This window comes from Mauremys reevesii, linkage group 16 (genome assembly GCF_016161935.1).
Source record: "Mauremys reevesii isolate NIE-2019 linkage group 16, ASM1616193v1, whole genome shotgun sequence".
NCBI classification, from domain to species: Eukaryota; Metazoa; Chordata; order Testudines; family Geoemydidae; genus Mauremys; species Mauremys reevesii.
In genome coordinates this window covers 26,388,208-26,411,163 of record NC_052638.1, presented here as the reverse complement: position 1 = coordinate 26,411,163, position 22,956 = coordinate 26,388,208, and the positions used below count along the sequence as shown (strand labels likewise).

The following is a 22,956-nucleotide window of genomic DNA, read 5'->3' as shown; positions in this document are numbered from 1 at the left end:
CCAAAGAAAATCATTCTGGACCTGAAATGTTTCCTGATGCCAAGAGCTTTACAATTTTTCATTAATTCCAGTGTAAATGGGACATTTTATTTAAGCCCCTCATTTTCTGTGTTTTGTTTTTCATTCTGTTTTGTTTTTTTGAAGTTCATATTCTTTCGCTATGTCGCATTCTCACAACAGTATAAATAGGCCTGTTAATTTTCCCTTAATGATTCTTTGAATACAAGTCAGAAGGTATCATTATTACTTCATGTGTCATTTCCCCCAAAGTGTGCTCTTACTACTTCTTTGAGTGCTTGCTCATGTCGATTCCATGCTAGGCATGTGCGTGCCCATGTGCACAGTTGTCAGAGATTTTTGCCTTAGTGGTATCCATAGGGCCGGCTGTGGCGCTATATGGGGTGCCACGCTCATGCGGCGGTATATCAAGTGCTGCCAGCACTATGCCCTCTCAGTTCCTTCTTACCGCCCGTGACGGGTGGTTGGAGCGCCTGGCCTTGCTTAGCAAGAGCATTAGTGGTTCTTCACTGTTTAGATTGTTCTCCTTTGTTGTTTAGTGGAGTGATTAGTTAGCTGTTAAGTGTTTTAGTTTAGTGGTTAGAGTCCTGGCTGGGACTCCCGCTCCCCAGGCTTCAAGCGAGTTCTGAGTGCAACCAGCTGATGCACATCAGTGACCCACACAATAGCTGTATAAAGTGCCTGGGGGAGTTCTGTAGAAAAGATGAGTGCCGGATCTGCAAAAACTTTCATCCCCAGGCTCAGGAAGAGCAGGACATTCGATTGCAGGCCCTCCTAATGGACGCTGTTCTGCGCCTGGCATCAGAGCCGTCACACTCAGACTCGATGCCCGGTGCTTCGTCGTCGGCATGCAGCGCACCCCCAGCACCAGAATCCGCCTATCACCGTTCCCCCTCACTGTTACCGAAGAAGCGGTCTAGGTTGACTGATCCGCAAACACTGCGCAAGAAGGGAACATTGGGCAAAGGGCTGGTATTATGCCTCATTCCCACTATGGAGGCTCTCAGAGGTACCACTGTGGTTGGACCCTCTAGCCCAGCCAGAGACCCACCTCCAACTTTGGGGAGCAGTAGGGGGTCCCGGCCCATCGCAGTGCCGTCTGCGCCCGAAGCAGGCCCAGCGGCCAAAAAACAGGCCAACTGGCACTTCAGATCCCGCCAAGATACCGGTACTGACAGTCAGGCTGGTTTTGGGGCTGCCCCCGAAGGTAGTGGAGCGTCTCCAGTTGCTGGAACGCAGGCATCATTCCCCTTCACTACAGCCAAGGACCCTGGTACCGCAACCTCAGTCTCTGGCCAGGAGGCCCAGATCTCCAACACCACTGTCCCCAACAACAAGACATAGGACTCTGGAGTTGCGATGCCAATCCCCATATTCACAGTACCATCGGTCCTCCCACCAGAGATTGCCAAAGCGCCGATTACCATCGCCTTGCAGATCTCCCAGCAATTGGGCCCATCCAGTAGGGTACCGTTCCTGGTCGCAGCACCGGTCATGAGGGCCCCGGTACCGTTCTTTGGGCAGGCACCAGCCCTCAACTTCCCCATACCAGTCTCCAACAAGGGTCAGTTGACAGATTCAGGCTTCCACAGCCCTGCTCTGGTCACCAGAAGGGCAGTGGTCCAGGTCGGAGGGCCAGTTCAGCCTTCCCCCATAAAGGGCAAATAGTCTCCTAGCCAGGAACCTGGGGTCAAGTTTGGGGTCAAGAACAGTGGCCCGCCCAGTGGGAATACTGGAATCTAGGGGTGAGGGTGGGGTGCCTGGCCTGTTATGCCGGCACCATACTCCCACCACTCCTCTCAGGCTCCATCGGACAGACTACCCCCAGCACATGGAGATGAGGCGGCAGCAGGGCCCTCACAAACCAATAGTGCCCCCCTCCGATGACTTCAGGGAGCACCAACCCCTATTCAAGAGGGTGACTGCCAACCTGAAGTTGGAGGTCAAGGAGCTAGCTGAGGAGTTCAATCACCTCTTCAGTGTCATTCCCTCCTCCGCCCCAGCCCGGGTCACGTTGCCCATTCACCCAGCGGTCCTGAAAATTGACAAGTCTGTATGGCAGTCCCCATCTTCCATTCAGCCCACATCCAAGAAGGAGGAAAAGAAGTACTATATCGCCACAAAGGGGTTTGAATACCTGTACACGCCCCCCTCCCACGGGGTCCCTGGTCATGTCCACTGTCAATGAGAGGGCCAGGCAGGGCCAGGCGAGTGGCACACCCAAGAATAAAGATGCCAAGAGGCTGGACTTATTTGGCAAAAAGATTTATTCGAGAGCCAGCCTCCAATTCTGGGTATCTAACCATCAGGCCCTACTCGGCAGATACAGTTTCAACCTGTGGGACTCCATCAGCAAGTTCAAGGAGAGTCTCCCACAGGAATAGGATCAGGAGTTCACCACGTTGGTGGAGGAGGGCAAGGCTGTGGCCACAGGTGCCCTCCAGATGGCCTAGAATGCCACAGACTCAGCATTCAGTGTGGTCGTCTCTGCGATAACCATGAGGCATAGCTCCTGGTTTCAAACCTCTGGGCTGTCCCAGGAGATGCAAACTACTCTCCAAGACCTCCCTTTTGAGGGAATGGGGCTATTCTCGGGGATAACTGATGCAGGGCTCCATGCCTTAAAGACTTACGGGCCACCCTCTGCTCCTTGTGCCTGCATACTCCTCAGAAGGCTAGTTCTGCCCCCCATCTCCTCCACCATCGTCGAAGTCTTGGGGTGCCTACAGAAAGGACAGAGACAGGGGCTTTAAGCAACACCACCAGTCATCATCTTTTCCCCTGCCCAGCCTGGTCCTTCCAGGGACCAAGGCAGCCAAAAGCAGTCATTTTGAGGGTGCGCCCAAGGATGACACTCCAGTCAATGCACTGGATTCCTGTCTTCCTTAAGTGCCGCCACCCTTTCCAATCAGCCTGGTCCTATATCACCTCAAACTGCTGGGTGCTTGACACAGTTTTGTTGGGCTATACCCTGCAATTTATAGCCGACCAACCCCTCTACCCCCTTCCTCGTCCCTCTTCAGGGACCCTTCTCATAAGCAACTACTTGTTCAGGAGTGCTCACCTCGGAACTGCCTGAAACAGTCTTCTGCAAGGACAAGGTCCAATTAAGACCACATCCGGCCTTCCTTCCCAAGGTAGTCTTTCAGTTTAATTTGAGCCAAGACATTTACTTACTGGTCTTCTTTCCGAAACTGCATAAGTCGGAGGAGGAGCGCAGGCTATGCCCTGGATGTCAAGAGGGCTCTGGCCTTCTACATTGACAGGACCAAACCATTCCATAAGTCGACACAATTATTCGTCACTGTGGCCGACAGGATGAAAGGTCAGCTGTATCTGCTCAAAGAATTTCTCCTTGGATCACTGCTGGTATTCGCTTCTGCTATGATCAAGTGAAGGTGCCGTCCCCGGCGATCATCACTGCCTGCTCTACCAGGGTGCAGGCCTCTTCGGGACCCTTTCTGGCCCAAGGGCCTATCCAGGACATCTGTAGGGCAGCCACCTGGTCATCGGTCCATACCTTTTCATCCCACTACGCACATACCCAGCAGGACTGGGACGATGCTGGCTTCGGTAGAGCAGTATTATAAGCCGTTAACCTGTGAACTCCGAGCCCACCACCATAGATACTGCTTGAGAGTCACCTAGAATGGAATCGACATGAGCAAGCACTCGAAGAAGAAAAAACGGTTACCTGCCTTTTTGTAACTGTTCTTCGACATGTGTTGCTCATGTTCATTCCATTACCCGCCCTCCTGCCTCTCTGTTGGAGTTGCTGTCAAGAAGAAACTGAGAGGGCAAAGGGCTGGCAACACTTGATATACTGCTACATGAGCATGGCACGCCAGAGGGCACCACAGCCAGCCCAACGGATAACGCTAAGGCAAAAATCAACAACTGTGCATGAGGACACGCACGCACGCACACCTAGAATGGAATGGACATGAGCAACTCGAAGAACAACTGTTACGAAAAGGTAGGTAACCACTTTTTCTCTGAATTTGCTCTACTACTATGGAATCCTTTAGTAGTTACAGCACTGAGCCTCAAATACATACAGTATCTGATCATCCCCATCCTAACTGTCAGTATTAGCCACATAGGTGGATGGTCTAACCAAGTAAGCTTTGCCTGTCTTACTTCTTTTTAGGTTTCTGTGCATATTATCATGAGTTAAAATAGCCTTGAGAACCACTTGTATGAGGAAACTGTAAAATCAAATCATCAGGGTTAGCAGGAAACAAGTTAAAATGTCTTTAAAAAAAATCTTTCTATGTTGTCTCAAACTATCTTCCTTTTTTGTGGCGTGTTCTCATTTTCCTCACGTAGGATTATGCTCTATTATGTGTGTTCAGATAGATACACTTTTAGTGTGGTTTGTGATAAGAAAGAATTTGTTCTGAACACCCATCTTTTATTTATTTTTATTGTGTTTCTCTTTCCTTTCTTTGTCTCAAAGTCCTGTGACTATTATAGCTGAGCCTTACTTTGTTTTATTTTATCACATACCTTTTCATTACCTTTTCCTAGGGTATTACAGTGCCACTATTGATCCTTTATTTGTAAGTGTCAGACTATGAGATCTTTCTCTCACCTTTTGTTCCACAAATTTCACCCATTATAAATACTTTGCAGTATTATATGCTAAAATTATGCACACCTTAAATGTTTGTGTGCAAATAGAACTATTACTTATCTTTTGTTCATTTTTTTCATTTTCTATTTCTTCTTCCTTTTTTATGTTTCTGTTTCTGAATTCTTTTTTTCTCATCTTGCATTCTTTTCAACATTTTATCTGTTTTCAAACTATGCTCTTCTGAATTATTTTCTCTTTTCCGTGATGTTTGTTTTCCTTTCTGTTATTGTTGGATGTTGGGGAGATCAAGGATCTCTTATCCATTACTTCCAGAATAAAACCATTTTGATTTATAAGAGTCTGATCTTGCAAAATGCTGAGTGCCCTTAAACCCTGCTGAAACAAAGATCTAGAAAATACACAGAAATGCAACAACTTGAATTCTGATAATTACAGAAGGATTGAAGAATGGATTTGTAACTAAAAGAGTGAACAATCTTGTGTGAGACTACAAGAAACCAACTGCATGAAAATGATGAATTCATAGATCTGCTCCAAACCAGCAGTAGATGGTGGGCAACAGATGATATAAATATTACAGATATTAGATATGATAGGTGCAGTATAATAGAAAAATATGAACGCATAAGGGTACAAACAAATTATCCGTGAAAGGAGTATCATGTCACAGTGTCATTCTTTGGGCTGGAGGTCATGTGCCATACTGTGACTGCTGTTTCTTAGCAAGGGCTTCATGAGACTCTTACTTGAATGGAAAGAGGTCCCTCCCTGATTCTCCTCTTCTCTGAAATATCATATTTCTTGGTGGCACCCATACTTTAAAATATTGTTCTGTCATTTCTTGTTGCTCAGTCCAGATGGACTGTGTATAACTATATATGACAGAAGAAATTGTGACGTTGAAAGGAAAAACATCTATGGAAGTAAGGAAGGGAAAATCCTAAATCATCTACCATTCTGTGGGTGGGTTGGGTGTGGGAAATGCCCAACTTGCAGAAAAATAGGTAGAGAGTAGAGTCTGTCCTGGAGATTGAGGGTAAGTACAGTGGTTTATATTAAAAAGGGAGTTATTTGTCTTACCATATTATTGATCTTACTATACACTGTGATATATTTCTATTTTTACAATATAATATGATGATAATCTCATACAGCATAAGATAAATGATTACTTTTTAATGTAAACCACTCTATGGGTACATCTGTCTGTATTTTTTAAGTTATGGTACTTAACTCCAGTTGATCTTTTCTTTTTTAAATTGTCTTGCTCTGTAACATTCATATTTAAATGATCCTAAATAACTTGAGGGACTGGAGGGCTCAGAGGATTGGTAAAGGCGTAATGAACTCTCCCCCCCATGTCACCTCCAGTTCATATGTGACCTGGTTTCATAGTGATTGGAAGTTATTACTATCTGATAGCTGTTCAGTAGCCCGTGTGCAAAGAATTGGTGATTCCCATCCAGCTCTTAGTGACTTTCATAGTGTTGTCATATATTCCTATAATAAAAACTTCTGCCGCATTTAGCAATGTAGTTTGAAGTCCTATCAGAGAGGCTGATGATAAAAATTAACATTGACAATGAACTAGACGGTTTTCAACCTGTGGTTGATGGACCCCCAGGGATCCACAGACTGTCTAAAATTTCCAAAGGGGCCTGCATCTCCATTCAAAATTTTTTAGGTGTCTGCAAATGAAAAAGGTTTGAAAACGGTTGAACTAGGCCAAGTTTTGAAAATCCCACAGTGACTGGTTGTTGGATTGGATGACTTCCTGGGACTTTTCTGACTTCAGCTTCTACGGTTGTATGCATCTTCTGGTTCATTGGTCTTTCCAGGAATGGTACAGACAGTGCCGTATTTGTTCTATGACTTGAGCTGTCAGATGCATTAAACAGACACTTTTGTTACCAGTCCAGCTGAGCTGGATTTTAACTACTGATCAAAATATGTAACTGTCTGATGACTGTTGGTGGTCTACTATTTGACATCCTTGTCATCAGTGAGGCCAATGATTGAACTGGCTCTTGGAAACTGAACTACCTATGCATAAGGCTACAGTTTTGTCACGGGTATTTTTAGTAAAAGTCATGGGCAGTTAACAAAAATTCACGGCCCATGACCTATCCATGACTTTTACTATATACCCCTATCTAAAACATGGGGCTGGGGGTGCTCCAGGGTGGTGGTCTGGGGGTGATCTGATAAGTGGGATGATCAAGTAGACAAGGGTCAAAGCACGATACTGGGGTGAGTTCTGGAACAACTTGAAAACCAAGTTGGCATTTATTCATTGGATTTTGAAGATGGATAAAAAGCACTGAAAGGTGATGGAAGAAGGAAGGAATATGGTCTTACTTTCTTGAGCAAGAAAGTAGCTTGACCCTAGAATTCTGAATCCCTGATAATAGGTGATCATAAAGGAGGCAAATGCAGTAATCAAATCAGGACATGATTAGGAAATAGGTAAGCATCTTAACAGGCAGAATTAGATTCTGGAAATATTTTAGAGAGGATGATAAGTAGAATTACAGACAAGGGAGACATAGAAGGAAAAAGAGAATTTAGGGAAAGCAAAGTCTAACTAAAGAGTACCACCTAAAGATATACTGAAATATCAGTATGCAAAATAGCCTTAATCTGACTGGAACTCTCCTAATGCCATGGCCACTCCTTGTAGCTCATTGAGTTTGCCAATAATTTGGGCAGAATATAGGGATTCCTATACTATTTTCATTGTATTGCAGATGTAAAATTGATCGATCACAGGTAGACACTTTCTAACAGTGATGTGGTTTATTATGAATAAAAGTACAGTCACAGGACTGTGGTAGTTTCATTTTTAAGGTTAGTATTTTAGGACTATAGGAATTGCTTTACCTGATCAGCCCAGGGGTCCATCTAGACTAGTACCGTGTCTTTAACAGGAGCCGGTACCAGATGCTTTGGGGGGAAGTGCAACAAACCATACAACAGGCGGTTATGGAGTAACCTGTCCATAGAAGAAATTTGGTGTATGTCTGTGATATGGTGAGTATGATGATAGAGAAAGCTGAATAGGTCAAGTCCACAGGTTTTTTCCCCAGTGTTTCTACTCTCTCCCTGGTAGAAGTAGCTGGAGTGAGGTTGTTCCCCAAAACCCACTGTGATCCCCAGCCACCTCCTGTCTTGGACTCCCTCACTCTGGCTCAGACACCATGGTAGTGAGTTCAATATGAAAACATAAATTTGGAGGAGATGGGTTGTCAAGGGAGGGTTTCACATTGTGGCAAGAGGATCCACACAAGATCATAGAATCATAGAATACCAGCGTTGGAAGGGACCTCAGGAGGTCATCTAGTCCAACCCCCTGCTCAAAGCAGGACCAATTCCCAACTAAATCATCCCAGCCAGGGCTTTGTCAAGCCTGACCTTAAAAATCTCTAAGGAAGGAGAGTCTACCACCTCCCTAGGTAACCCATTCCAGTACTTCACCACTCTCTGAGTGAAAAGTTTTTCCTAATATCCAACCTAAACCTTCCCCACTGCAATTTGAGACCATTACTCCTTGTTCTGTCATCTTCTACCACTGAGAACAGTCTAAATCCATCCTCTTTGGAACCCCCTTTCAGGTAGTTGAAAGCAGCTGAATCAACATTACCTTATTTTGGTTTGTCTTGCTGGTGAAAAATGCTGGGGTGAGAGAACAATGCCATACCACAGCTGGCCACACCTTCTTTGCATACATGGAGCCCAAACCCTACAGAGGAAACATGCATCAGAGCCTGCTCTCCACCTTGTATGCACTTCTAGTCAGGATCCACTAGTCTTTGCTCTCCTCTGGATGCCGAAGGGAGAGATCCTTTGAATCTGTTAGTGGTGGGTGGGGGAAATTACATTCTTAGAGAGAGTCAGCAAAGAGCAGTCTTAGGACAACAAAAAGGTCAAAAGCCAGACTGAAATCAGCTGAGGAATTTATCTCTACATTTAATGTGGTCTGCTTTGTATGGGATTTCTAAGAGAGCAGAACACCGATTTTGCATTACACTAAAAGTGTTGGGCCTTATTTGTTTCTTTTGTTTATTGTCTCAATAACCTGGGATGTATAAGGTTTACATGTGAGAGTAGAATAAGATTTTGAATATGTGGTCAATAATAGAAATGCTCTTGGTGGCAGAAGAAAACACAATGTGAAACCATAGTTGGTGATCATGGATTGATATTATTTCTAAATGGATATTTGAATAGTCACATGCTTTTTACACTAGATATGTCCAAGGAATTAAGAAATAAAATATATTCCATGTTACAGTATTTAAGGAAGGTGACCATTTCAAAATTGTTTATAAAACTACTTTAAAATGTTAGTTCAGGTGATCATACTGGCTGCATTGCACATGATGTGTGACATTGACAAATGAATTTTTCTCACCATACGTTTAATTGAATGGCATATATCATACTATCAGGTCCTGGCTACTCAGTTATTAGTCCATCCATTTTAGTATTTTTTTGTTTAGTGTTTATGGTAGTACCAAATTCCTGGGTATTAAAAATAAATACAACAATCATAGGAGTGTAGTATATTTTTACATAGCCTCTTTTTGGTAAAAATTGTCACTAGGTTAGTGAATAAAGGATTATATTCTGGTACAGTTTATAAAGTTAATTTTAGTGCTTGCGGATGGTGCTGAATTTGACACCACTCAAGGCTACGGTTCTCTATTCACTGAACAGATGTAATACAGATAGTGGCAATAGCAGATTTCCCTACTACAGTGCTGCCGATGGGCTTCCATCCTCTTCTGTAGGAGCCACCTCTCTGAGTGAGAGGAGAGTTAAATCTCCATGCTCATTTAATCCTTTTCCTGTCTCCTGAGACTAACAATGAGCGTGACAATTGATGCAATACTGCTTTTTGTGAGATGGACTCCTTTCTGAACTGACACTGCCCACTCATTTGTGATAAGAAAGTGGGGGGCTTAGTTCTAGGGGATTTGAAATTTTGTTACTTTCTATTATTTTAACAATTAAAAACAAAACAAAAAAAAACAGCTTTTGGACGTGTTCTTTTGCATGCCACCTCAGTGTGACCACAACTTTGAATATGGTTTTACCCTCAGCTATGCTGCTTTTAACTTTCACTTTTTATTAACACAGCTAATGTGAAAGCAAAGTGTTTCATGTTGCCAATTTAACTTCTTTAATGAAAAGTGAAAGTTATAAGTTGGTGCAGCCGTGGGTGAAGTTCTAATGTCATCAATGGGAAAAATAGGTTTAAAATTGAAACTGTTGGCACAGCAGTGGCTCTCAATAGTGCAGCACCTACACTTGTGACTCTTACCTTTAATGAAAAAGATGAATTTGAAACATTAAAGTCTCCCAATATAGATTTAAAAAAAAAGTGAAGTTATAAGTGCCTAGCGCTAGACTGTGATGGAAGTGCTTGCTGAAAGCAGAAGACAATCACATGCTAGCCCTGAGAGCTTTTAAAGCACAAGTCCTTTAAGCTTAAGGCTCCAAAGTGGTTCTGAATCTAGTGGTATATCTTACATTTTTGTAAATGACATAAAATGTAAAATGTAGTGCAGCACTGATTTTACAAATTGTGTGGATAAATTGTAACAACCTATTGAACTGTGAGCAAAGGGATTATAATTCTGACCATAATATTATGCATAATTATTCATATTCTATCTGTCTTGAAAAAATGGCTATAGGAGGAGGATATATTCAACTAAAATATAAACATAAAACTTGTAAACTTTGTTCATTAAAAAAACTGCAAACGCTGTCTAACTGCAAGAAAGAACTCTATGGCCGCAGTTCTCAAACTTTAGCAATCTGAGGACCCCCATTTTGATTTAAAATTTTTCGCAGACCCACAAGCCGGCTTTTAATTTTGCCTGGGGGTGCTTAACCCCACTTAGCCCCAGGCCCCATCCCCACACTACCCCTTCCTCCACCTCCCTGCACCTGGTTCCCCCCTGCCCTTCCTCTCCCTCACCTCTGCTCTCCCCTGAGCGTGCCCCATCCCTGCTCCTCCCCCTTCCTCCCAGCGCCTCCTGTACGCTGCTGAACAGCTGTTCGCAGAGTAAAGGAGGCACTGGGGGGAGGAGGAGGAGTTGATCAGCGGGGCCAGCAGCCCGGGACGTGACTCGTGGGCCCCCCTGGAACCAGACATGACTCACAGACCCCCCCTGGAACCAGACATGATTTGCGGACACCTGGAGCAGGACATGACTTGGGGTCCGTGAACCCCAGTTTGAGAACCGCTGCTCCATGGGATGCATATCTCCTGCCTTAAAATGCAGCAACGGTCGTCATTCTATTTAATAATACTTCACTATATTAGGAAGAAAAGCTGAGGTTTTAGAAAGCGCCTTTGTCAAAGAAGTTTGACAAAATGTGCTTTGAAACCCCCCCTTAAGTATTTATTTTGAATACATACATTAAACTTAACATTAGTGAATCACATTTTCAAAGCTTATTATGTATATTAAAGCTCCAAGTGCTCTTCAGATAAGTAAGATGACAAGGCCCCTACCCCAAGGAACTTACAGACTACCCAGACAAAATAGCATCCTGCCCAGCCTAGGAAAATAGGTCGTGTTTAAAAACATGTTAGCTAAGTAATTAATGAACGTGTTCTTAAATTCTAAGAGGTGGGGTTAACAACTTTAAAAACATGTTAGCTGGTCATGGTCAACCCTCAAAGGGAATCTTAGGAGGAAGCCTAGGGTTTAAAAATGTGCTAGTTAAAATATGTTAGATCACGTTTAAAATATATCAGCTATTTTCCTAGTCTAGACATGGCCACAGAGTTGAATGATGGGGGAAGGGTTCCAAAAGGAACTGAAGTGACTGAATGGTGGTGAACAGGTGCCTGAAAAAAGTTTCATGATTTAAAGTTTATATTTTTAATATCCACTTTACTTAGAGCTTCCGTGCTTTGAGGTTGTGAAAGAAGTTTGTGTTTGAAGGACAGAGAGGGTGGAGATGTGGCAGACTGAGATTGGAGGGGAAGGGTCCAAGTAAAAGGGGTGACCTGGAAGAAGTCCTGGAGACCAGAATAAGAGAGCACAAAGGAGGTTGTTAGTCAGGTAGCTTGAGTGGAAGTGGAGTGAAGAAGGCGAGAAGGGAGCAAAAAGGGACAAGAGTAGAGTGGTAAGTAGGAGTTCAAGAGCTGAGCAGGAGCAAAGTTGTACAGGATCTGAGAAGCAAGGACAAGAAGCTTACAGTTGAAATGGAGTGTGAAGAGAAGCCAGTGATGTTTTTAAAAGTAGCGTATCAAATCACCCCAGTTAGCTATGACACATTTCGGACAGCTTATATGCTTTTAAGTCTTGATTTCATCAGCATTTGAAGAAACCTTTCTTAAAAATCTCAGATTTTAAAATGAAGGCTTTCTACTAGACTGGTCAGGAGAATAGAGAATCTGTCTTACAAGAGGAGATTAAAAGAACTTGTCTTGTTTAGCCTAGCAAAGCGTAGACTGAGAGGTGATGGGATATGGTTGCTCTCTACAAATACATTAGGCAGGTAAACACCAGGCAGGGAGAAGAGCTATTTAAGCTAAAGGACAGTGTTGGCACAAAATAAATGTATATAAGCTGGGCATGAGTAAATTTAGGCTGGAAATTGGGCAAAGCTTTCTAACCATCAGAGGAGTGAGGTCCTGGAACAGCATTCTAGTAGGAGTACTTTTGGTGGGGGGAAATCTAACTAGTTTTAAGATGGAGCTTTGCTTCAATGATCTATTCTTCTGTCACCTCCCTGTTAGACTTCTGCAACATGCTGCATATAGGGCTACCTCTGAAAGTCAATGGGAAGCTTCTTCTAGTGTTGAGCATCATGGCATTTTCTTTGTAGTCTAAATTATATCAAACATATTACATTAGCCTCCTAGTTGCTTCAGCGTCCAATCCAAGTGTTGGGTTTATTCTGTTATGACGCACATAAGACCTACCTAAGAGACCACCTCTCACCCTATAAGCCATTGTGACAGCTGAGATCCCTCTATTTCTGCATCTTTATACTGTGCTCTTCATTATGTTTTCTGAGGGTCTTAGAAATCAATTGAGTTGCCTCTCCTGGGAGTACTTAGCTTTGCACACTCTGGATAGTCCTTAAATCAGGAACCTGCTCTTACTACAGGTCAAAACAGCAGAACTTGCATTGGATGACCCTCAGAGACCAGACACAGCTGTTTACTTGGGCTTTAGCTTAAGGTGGGTTAACTACAAGGTGATTTCATCTTTTGTCATTACACTGAAAACGATCATTTATTAGGAGGCTTGAGGAGCTTGATACATTTATGAATAGGATTACGTGACAAGGGTACCTGTAGTAGCAAGGGATTGGACTCGAAGGCCCAGAAGCTCCCTTCCAGTCCAATGCAAGTATGTTCCTTTGGTAATGTAATTGTTGTTTTATCATTTTTGATTTTCCCTGATGCATTTCAAACTGTGTGTGCTGAGGCTTTTGTTTATACAGTGCCAATCTCTTAGCAGTTGCAAGCTGACCCAGTAACCAGTGCAAAATAGGAGTTCACTTCAAACGTTCTGTTAAAAAGTCTAATTCTTGACAAGAAGGGTAGATAAAAGTTCCTGCATTTGACCGATGCACTAAAGCAAGAAAGGCCACTACTGATCGCAGCAGTGAGCCATATAACATGAAGTCTGGATTCTAGTTATTCTAATGGCAGTCAGGCTTATTTTTTTTTTAAATAAAGACTTAATAATGGGTTAGTAGCGGAACCATAAATCCACTGAATTATTCTAAATATGGTATCAACTTCACCTTTAACTATAAGTTTACCTATTTAATGCCACTCATTACCATATGTCTTCACCACTGAAGAAATTCTCTTATTTAGTTCTGTGTGGGAGTTGGCTGGCTGCTTTCACCTCCAGACCATTTTTATTATTTGTTCTGGATCTTTGCAGGGAATAGTTCGGTTGCTTTAAGAATCTCTTTCAGATTATCTTGAACTTTCATCTCCTGACCTGGTTTTGTTTGATCAGGTCAGGAAAAAAAATTTTTTTTTACACCTTAAAACATAAGATCATAGCTGTTATCTGTAGCAATTCCTCAAATGTTGATCCTTATGAGTATTCACTGTGGGGGTGCTGTGATGGTTGTTGCTCATGGGGAATATCACCTACTGGTCAGGGATTGGGCCCTTCAACATACAGACGGGAGTTGGTAGGAAAGCCCAGGCCCTCCCACTCCACTGGGCTCTGGCTCAGGGCCCGTGAGGGCTACCAAAGGGTCTGACACCTTAAGGCTTCCCTCCCTAGTTAGTTACAGTTGTAATGAGTTAGCAGGGATTTGGGGTCCCCTTCCACCTCGAAGAGTCACATCTCACATCAAAGTGTGACATCTGACATTCTTTCCATCCCCACACCAAAAACTATTTTGTTCCCTCAAAGGGGGCAGAAAATTTATTCTCACACCTGGACCCACTCTGGTGGTGCCAGTGGTCACAGAGTGGAAGAGATTACATGAACCAAAATCTACCCCTTTGAATAAGGATGCCAAGAGATTGGATCTCTTCGTCAGAAAGAACTTTTCCTCAGCTAGCCTACTATTCCATATTGCAAAATTCCAGGCACTTATGTTGAAGTAATACTTTGTTAACTATAACAAGCTTTCTGAGTTAGTTAGTAAATTATCACAGGAATGAAAACACCAGTTCCAGGCTATCCTTTACAAAGGGAAATTAGAACAGGAGTACTTGTGGCACCTTAGAGACTAACAAATTTATTTCAGCATAAGCTTTCGTGGGCTACAGCTCACTTCTTCGGATGCATAGAATGGAACACACAGAAAGAAGATATTTAGACATACAGAGAACATGAAAAGGTAGAAGTAGCCATGCCAACTGTAAGAGGCCAATCAATTGAGATGAGCTATCATCAGCAGGTTTTTTTTCTCCTGTTGATGATAGCTCATCTCAATTGATTGGCCTCTTACAGTTGGCATGGCTACTTCCACATTTTCATGTTCTCTGTATGTCTAAATCTCTTTTTTCTGTGTGTTCCATTCTAAGCATCCAAAGAAGTGAGCTGTAGCCCACGAAAGCTTATGCTGAAATAAATTTGTCAGTCTCTAAGGTGCCACAAGTATTCCTGTTCCCTTTTTGCGGATACAGACTAACATGTCTGCTACTCTGAAACCTGTCATAAGGGAAATTAGTAGCCAGGTCATCCCTTCAAGCAAAGCTTGATGCAGCAGACACTGCATCTTGCTCCATGGAGACCTTGGTGGTCATGAGACGGGCTTCATGGCCGCAGTCATTGGGGTTTCCCAGGGAAGTCTGGGCAATAGTAAAGGTTTCTCTTTGAGGATAATAACCTTTTCATTTCACTTAGTAAAGGACTCCCATGACACCCTCCATTCCTTGGAAATATATACCCTGGTGCTTCTTTGAAAAGTCTCTAAGGCACTGCAGCAGAGTTATTGGCCAGCCCCTCAGCCATTTTACCATCACAAACCCTGTGAACCTGGGAAAGTGCCACAAGGTACAGGGTGGCAGATACACTGACCCACCACCATCCCTAGAGCCCTGCACAGATACAAAAAAGTGGATCTGCATCCGATCCACATCCACTAGGATCAACCCGCGATCTGAGCTGCGATCAGCTAGCTGTCTTTTCCCTGTGTTCACATCCTCAACAGCAAACTGTCCACAAGGGCTAGCGATGGGAGAGGGAGGGGCCATGGTGGGGATGCTGGTGCTGCCCGAGGGGCCCAAGCTGCTGGACAGGAAGTGGCGCAGTGAGCGGGTTCTGGACAGCCCCGACCCCAACTTGCCACCCGGCTGCTGGTCCCGAGTGTGCTGCGCCCCCCCTCCCCCAGGCACTGCCAGTGGTGAGTAGAGCCCTGTGCAGTTTTAACTGCATCCAATCCACTACCTGCAAAAATGATGCGCGGATATCAGCATCCACATCCATGGATATGAAGCGGATATCCACGGATTTTCAAAGCTCTAACCATTCCCTCCCTAGACCAAGCCACCCACAAAGACAGCATTTTGACGGGATGTCTCCTTCACTCACCCCTGTTAGTGGTTGTCTGGTCCATTTCTTTCTGAGGTGGCAACATTTTGGACAAATGGGTCTTGGACATCATATCAACTGCCTATTTACAGATGAGCTCCTATCTATCCCTTCCCCAAAAGTCCCTTCCCCATACTTTTTCAGGGACCTTTCTCCCAAGATAATTTTCAAACAGCAGGCAGATTCTCTGATGCAACTGGGGTAATAGAGCCAGTACCTCCTCAACACAAGGGGAAAGGAGAGCTTTTACTGCAAATAGTTCCTAATCCCTGAAAAGCCCGAGGGGCTGGAGATCCATCTTGGATCTCAGGTAGTTGAATGTCCTCATCTGCCACTCAAGATTCAGGTGATTACCTTAACCACTATAATCCTCTCCCTGAATGTCGTCAACGGTTTGTGGCGCTCGATTTAAAAGACATTTGTTTTCATGTAGATATCCCAGCATACAGGGAATTCCTGTGTTTTACAATGGGCTCAATACAAGGTTCTCCTCTTCGGCCTTTCTACATGGCTGTGGTAGCAGCACATTTCTGCTGTCACAGCTACCATATATTTCCGTACCTGGACAACTGGCTTTTCAAGGGTTGATCATATTGAGAAGTGCAGGTAGCACTCACTGTCATATTTGCCCTTTGCCACTCCCAGCATCTTCAAGTAAACCCAGGAAAGTCCAATTCAAACCTATGACGTCTATGGAATTTTTAGGAGCAGTCCTGGACCCGAGGCGGCCAGGGTCTAATTACCACAGGACAGATTCCTTGCAGTAAAGGACCTCGGTATCCCAATTCAACTTTGTTCTCAAACAACAGTCTGGGCCTGCTTAGTCCTCCCTAAGCCACACAGCATCATGAGCATATGTGAGACACCCCCACTCACCAGACTTCATCTGTGCAGCCTCCAGTCCCTGGCTGAGAAATGTCTGTGCCCTGAACAAGTGACAAGAGTCTCACTTCCTCCCAGTATCTCTCACCTGCTGGGAGAAGACTGACAATGTTTTTGTGGGGGTTCCTTTTACTCCCACCCCACCCACAGGAACGCTTGTCACAGACATATCTCCTCTTGTCTGGGAAAGCACTTGGATGACCATGTGTCTCAAGGTTCCTGGACTCCACAACACATCAATCTCCTTGACCTTATATAGAGCATGCAAGCAAATCCTGCCTTCAATCTGATTCACTCATGTCCAAATCAGGTCAGACAATATGACCATTGTATGTTATATAAACAAGTGCAGGGAAGCAAGGTGCACACCACTCTCCACACAGCAGTTTAGCTATGGAACTGGTGCATCTAACATCAGATCACCCTCTCTGCAATCCACCTACCAAGACATTGAATTTCGTAGCAGTTGGCATTTGCATGAGGACCACAAATGGATGCTCATTTCATCTGTGGCCTAACAGTTATTTCCTCATTGGGTATTCCCATCTTGGGCCCCTTCCGCCCTTGCAGGCAAACAAGAAATGCCCTGCTTACTGATCTTGTAATGCACAGGGACGCAGATCCAGAGGATATGGCTTCCTAGTGCAATGGTCAGACTCACTGATGTAGGCCTTTCCTCCCATCCCTCTCCTACCACGTGTCTCCATGAAAATCAAGGTGGACAAGGTGACAGTAATCTTAATAGCTCCTTGGTGGCCAAGATGGTTCTGGTTCATGATGACTCTCCAGGTGGCCTCCCAGCCACGGAAACCTCAAAACCTACTGTCACTGAAGGGGGCAGGATCAACCCACCCCAACACAGCATCTGACAGCCTGGCTTTTGGATGGACAAGGGACTTCTAGAGAAATTCTGCTCAAACGAGGTCCAAACTGTCCTTCTCAGTAGCAGTTCTTCATATTACACATGGAGATACTGAGTCACAAATAGGTTAAATGAGTTGTACTAGGTGACAAAGCAAGGCCTGTTCAGCTAAGCCCTTGAGTATGTGCTTAAGTCCATCCCTTTTCTGCAAAGCATAAATTGACACCCTACTGCATGCCAAATAAATATGTTTAAATTCTTTGCTGAGTAGGAATGGATTTAAGTAAGTTCTTAGTTGCTTTGCTGAATCGGTTCACAGATCTCTCAGATCTGAAAATAGAACCCAGATCTCCTTATTCCCAGCCTTCTACTTTAACAATTGATTAGACTGATGTACCTGTCGTGAGCTTTTGCATTTGCCTGATCGCTGTAGTTTCAAGTCCCCTTCTGTATGTTATCTTAAAGTTTTATCTTGGCTGGTTTAACTTTGTAGTCATTAGAGATCTATAGTCTTCTGCTTCTCATTACCTGTTCTCCAGAAGCTCTCTAGCCAAGCTGTCCTTAACTATGCCAGCAGCCACAAAATCACTGCTAGGTGCTATTGGAAGATGAAGCTAGCATGTGTGATGACAGTGTCAGACAAATCTTGAAAAAGCCTTTCCTCCAGTTTGGTCCCTTTTTTTTGGCATCATAGTTTAATCTACATGCAGTACCAGTTGGAAAAATAATCCCAGTTAAAAAACAGTACAGTAAATTCAGAGTGAGTTTTCCCTTACCTGCCAAAATTCAGTGTTGTAGCTGTGTTTGTCCCAGGACATTAGAGAATATCAGCTACGAGATAGTCAGAACTCCCTACAGCTATGTCTGCCATGCTAGGAGCTGGCCTCTTCCTGCTCCTAATCCGTGCTTTCCATTTGCTTTTTCTTCATGGACTTTTAACTTCCTACATTTTTAACGAGAGCACAGTATAAGATGTTCCACCCACAAACACACAAAAAGCAGCATCTATGTGATTGCAAATTATTCACTCTTTCTTTTCCGAAGCCTCAGATCTTTCTCCAAGTTGGAAAGGTGGAGGAAAGAAAAAGGATAGAACTACTGTTCCATTAGTATTTGTGTAAATGACATAGCAGGAAACTTAATATGCAAAGAAATATACAAATAAATAATTACACCTTTCATGTGTCAAACAAGAATAATTGTTCATATGGGAACCACAGGTTTTTTAACAATGACTGGATATGGTTTTGATACGTAACTATCTAAAATTTAGCCAATCATATAATAAATTAAGAAACGACAATAATACATTTCTAATCTGCTTCTAAATTTGTTTTGTTTTGTTTGAGTGATAACTGAATTCCATGAATCTGAATTAAGGAATTTCTCATTACTGTTGACCTTTAATACATATTTAGTGTCTGCATATTGGTTTAAATGTGTGACATAATTGTCTTAAAATATTCAGGCAATAATTAGTTATTAGTATTTACATACAAATATATAAATACCTATAGAGAGATACTCTAAGGATCACATATATATAACCATATAGCTTTATTCTTTCTGCATCTGAAAGCTACTTATTTCTATTTCTGAAGGGAAAATATTTTGTAAGGAGGGTTTCACTGGTAGTTTGTAGATTGACAATTAATAGAAAGGTGTCATGTCTTGGCTGAGCCTTAAATATGTGTTTTTATGCAGTAAACACAGTATGCTTTTACAGAATGCTCACATTTTTAATTGTGCTAGTTTGATGGTAGCTGAGACAAGGACTTTCTAATAGATGTATTCAGTCTGTATCGAAACCAGTTTTAACCTTAGAATATGTTTCTGTTAATGAAATATTTGAGTATAATTATTTGATTGTGAAGGATTTTAAATCAATAAATGATAAAAGATAATGTAAAATATTTGAATGATGCTTCTATCAGGTGTTTTTCTTTTCTGAGTTAGGACATAATTGTTTCATAGCAAATGCATGTGTATGTATTAAATAGCCAGAATCTAAACTTCTCTTGAAACTTTAGAATTGGTAATAACAGAAGTAGGTTGGGTTTTTTATTTAAACTTACAGTGTCGATTTTATTTACAACTGAATATTTAACAGTGTATTGGGTGAGGCCTACAGGCTTGAAATTGCACTTCTATGACTTTAAGCATCCCATCTTTGACACCTTGTATCCTGTTCTCTTTTCTTTGCTATTTTTTAACTTACTGCAACAGATGAGGGGTTCTTAAACCATCTGTTAACCTTTTTTCCCATTTTTTTTAAACATGTAGAGTCGCTCAAGGCAAGAAGACCCAGAGCAAGCTAGGCTGAAACAAAAAGCAAAGGAGGTAAGCAGAGCTAGAGATCATTACACTTGACATTTCAAGGCTTGAACATATTAATTTTTTATGCCTTGCTACTTGTATATCGTTAATAAAAATCTGACTAAAACTTTTAGGATGTATTTGTTGCTTTGCCTTTGATCTTAATGTTTGCAAACTAATACATTAATACATGTGAAGCCTAAGGAGATTTTATAAGAGAATATTTCCATACATTACATTTTCATTTCCATTTTAGGTAGCTGTAGCTTTTGTTGGGTTGTTGATGATGACAGCAGCATTAGATTTTGGTGGAAAATGTATGCTTTTGTCTTTCTGTAAAATGTCACTTCCTAGAAATGTGTTACTTTAGTTACTAGTTTTTGTTTTTGTAACAATGTTTTTAAACTTGATGTTTTATTCAGCCATCATTCTTAGTTCCTGTAGTCTAGAAATCATCAAATAACTGCATTTGAAGTTTTGATATTATAGCTGAAGGTCCAATTCTGTGAGGTGCTGAGCATGCTTTATTCACACTGAATTAAGGAGCCTGCCTCTTGCTTACTCAAAAGGATCAAGTCATAACTTTATTTAGAAAGATATAAAATATCTATGTTATATGCAATTGTTATTTAAAAAACCAATATCAGTATAATACCCAGAAAACCCAATCCCTGTTAGCTGAAGTTAAATTCCATTAACTGTATTAATGACATCCATTCGGAGATAATAGATACAGAGATATTTGTTTGACAAATATTTTACCTATTTCCCTGTTTTATGTTAGCTCTGTGTGGTCAGTGTTTTATAATTCTCATAGCTATACAGATCTTGTATATACAGTGAGAAGCAAAAAAGCTGCTCTTTTTTGAAGTACGTAGATGAAATATATATAAATTTCTTCCATGACATGAATTACTGTGAATAGATGTGAAATATGTAATGAAGAAGAAATGTCAAAAAGAGTTCATTTAAACTTTTTGCCATGTGTAGCTGCTTTTCTTGACTAAGGATTTTGAAAATATTTTGAAAATTTCACTAATCAACTACTTTCCTGGAAAATCCCTGGAATTGTCATACCAGCTACTGACAAAGATACTAAGGCATAGATACAAAAAGAAAGTCAGTTTTGAAAATATATAAAAATAATTGAAGTTAATGAAATGTAGCAAAACTGGCTGTTAAGTTTACCACAAAAGCTATTCTACTGTTGAAAGCGAGAATGAGGCACTATTCAGACATTTGTAGTTTATACTGCCTGCAAAGCTAAGCTAGTTTGTAGATTTAATTATTTTTTATTATTTTGTTGTTGTAAGTAAACTATCCTAGAAATATTTGCCATTCGTTAGCAGTATGGTGCCATAGTCTCTCATTGAGTGCTCTTCTTATTAATTAATTGGTAGGCAGGGGAAGGAAAAATGATGGTCTCTTTTAGTAAAAATACACGTTTTAGCAAGTAATCAGACTGAAATAAAATGAATTCTTTATTGCTGTGCTGAAAGACGTACTGTCTAGTAGATTTGGTTGCTTTTGCTCTGATCAACTGCAATGAGCATCTCTTCTTCTTACTGTGAGAAATTCAAAGTAATTTTGATATACATTGCATTTCTTGATCCACTAGAGGGAGTGATGCTGTACAGACTTTTGAATAGAAGAAAATGTTTAAAAATAATAATCTTGCTTTATTATTGAGTTAGCAAGTATTTTGGTGGTAATCTAATTAGTAATGCTGAGATCAAACTGCGGTGTGACTTTAAAGTAGTAATTGTTCCTGAATATGGTAACTTGTTGGAATGAACAAATGTAGAATGGATACCGGGTTTTCTGTTTCAAAATGCTGCACCCTGTTCTTTTGTACAATAGCCCTGCCTTGTTTCCCACCCTTCTAATGAAAGTGCATAATTTGCTGGCTCTCTGCCTCTGTCTGAAGTTGAATTTAATTCTACATATTTAAAACCATATGACTATAAGATAAGACTCATTTTTCAGTAATTTTTTTTTCTTCAGTTTACTGAGCGTCTTTTCACCTACAAATATTTAAATATCTTTAATATTTATTTAAAATATATTTTGCAATGAATGTCCCCAAAATGGGTGGAGAGTACAAAACGTAAGTAGGAGTGACGTGTTTTAGTTGAGCTTTTTTTTACATATAGTTTAGTTGGATCAGTTACTGAATGAATAGTGACACTGTCAGTTGCATTGGTACTACTGAGACAAAATGACCGACTTTGTAATACAGAAGATGATATACTAGCCAGATGGTAGTTGGGGCATTATATTATTTGAAGTTAAAGACCTTGAATTAATTTTTCAAAAAAAATCTCAGTTTTATAACTTCTCTGCTACTTTTAAATGTGCAGTTAATCTATATTCAAGAGGAGATTTGGGTCTTCCTCCAGATTTTGTGAACTGATGAAGGTGATATTGTTAGCTTTAGGAAGATTAGCTGAATTGAAATCAATATAAATGACTTGAATGTTGGATTTTGAAGACACTTGTTGCGCATTTGCCCTTCTGGCTGGTGGTTAGACACTATTATTTAGTCAGGTATGCTGAGAACCCCCAAGTCTCCTATTTTATGCACAGCGCTTTGGAGCTTAGTCTTATTTCCTGGATAGTGTTGGCGTTTGTGAAGCATCATTGATATTTTATGCTTGTAAGTCATAAATTTGCTCTTCTTTTGATAAAGATTTGAGAATTTTACCATTATCTGGAAGGGATTACAGGCTCTCTAAATCTATAATGTTTCAGGGCTGTTGATATACCTGTATTTGAAGGGTGACACCAGCATATTCATTCTATTACCCACCCAAACATTTTTACATTATCTCTTCATCCTCATTTGTAGGGTGATCAGGACTGTGCTTTGGATCCATCTCAGGTAAACTCAGGCCTGGTCTACACTACGCGTTTAAACCAATTTTAGCAGCGTTAAACCGATTTAATGCTGTACCCATCCACACAACGAGGCCCTTTATATCGATATAAAGGGCTCTTTAAACCAGTTTCTGTACTCCTCCCTGACGAGAGGAGTAGCGCTGAAATCGGTATTACCATATCGGATTAGGGTTAGTGTGGCTGCAAATCGATGGTATTGGCCTCCGGGCGGTATCCCACAGTGCACCACTGTGACCGCTCTGGACAGCAATCTGAACTCGGATGCATTGGCCAGGTAGACAGGAAAAGCCCCGCAAACTTTTGAATTTCATCTACTGTTTGCCCAGCGTGGAGCTCTGATC

At 41.8% G+C, this 22,956-nt stretch overlaps 1 protein-coding gene across 4 annotated transcripts in view; it reads left to right on the top strand.

The window, feature by feature from the left end:
* LOC120384350 (transcription initiation factor TFIID subunit 4-like) overlaps positions 1-22,956 on the top strand; it is a 195,573-nt gene that overhangs the window by 85,137 nt on the left and 87,480 nt on the right. For all 4 annotated transcript variants that reach the window (XM_039502951.1, XM_039502949.1, XM_039502950.1 and 1 more), the window contains one exon: positions 19,685-19,741. In XM_039502951.1, the coding sequence (XP_039358885.1) occupies positions 19,685-19,741 (57 nt within the window). The remainder of the gene's footprint in view (positions 1-19,684; positions 19,742-22,956) is intronic.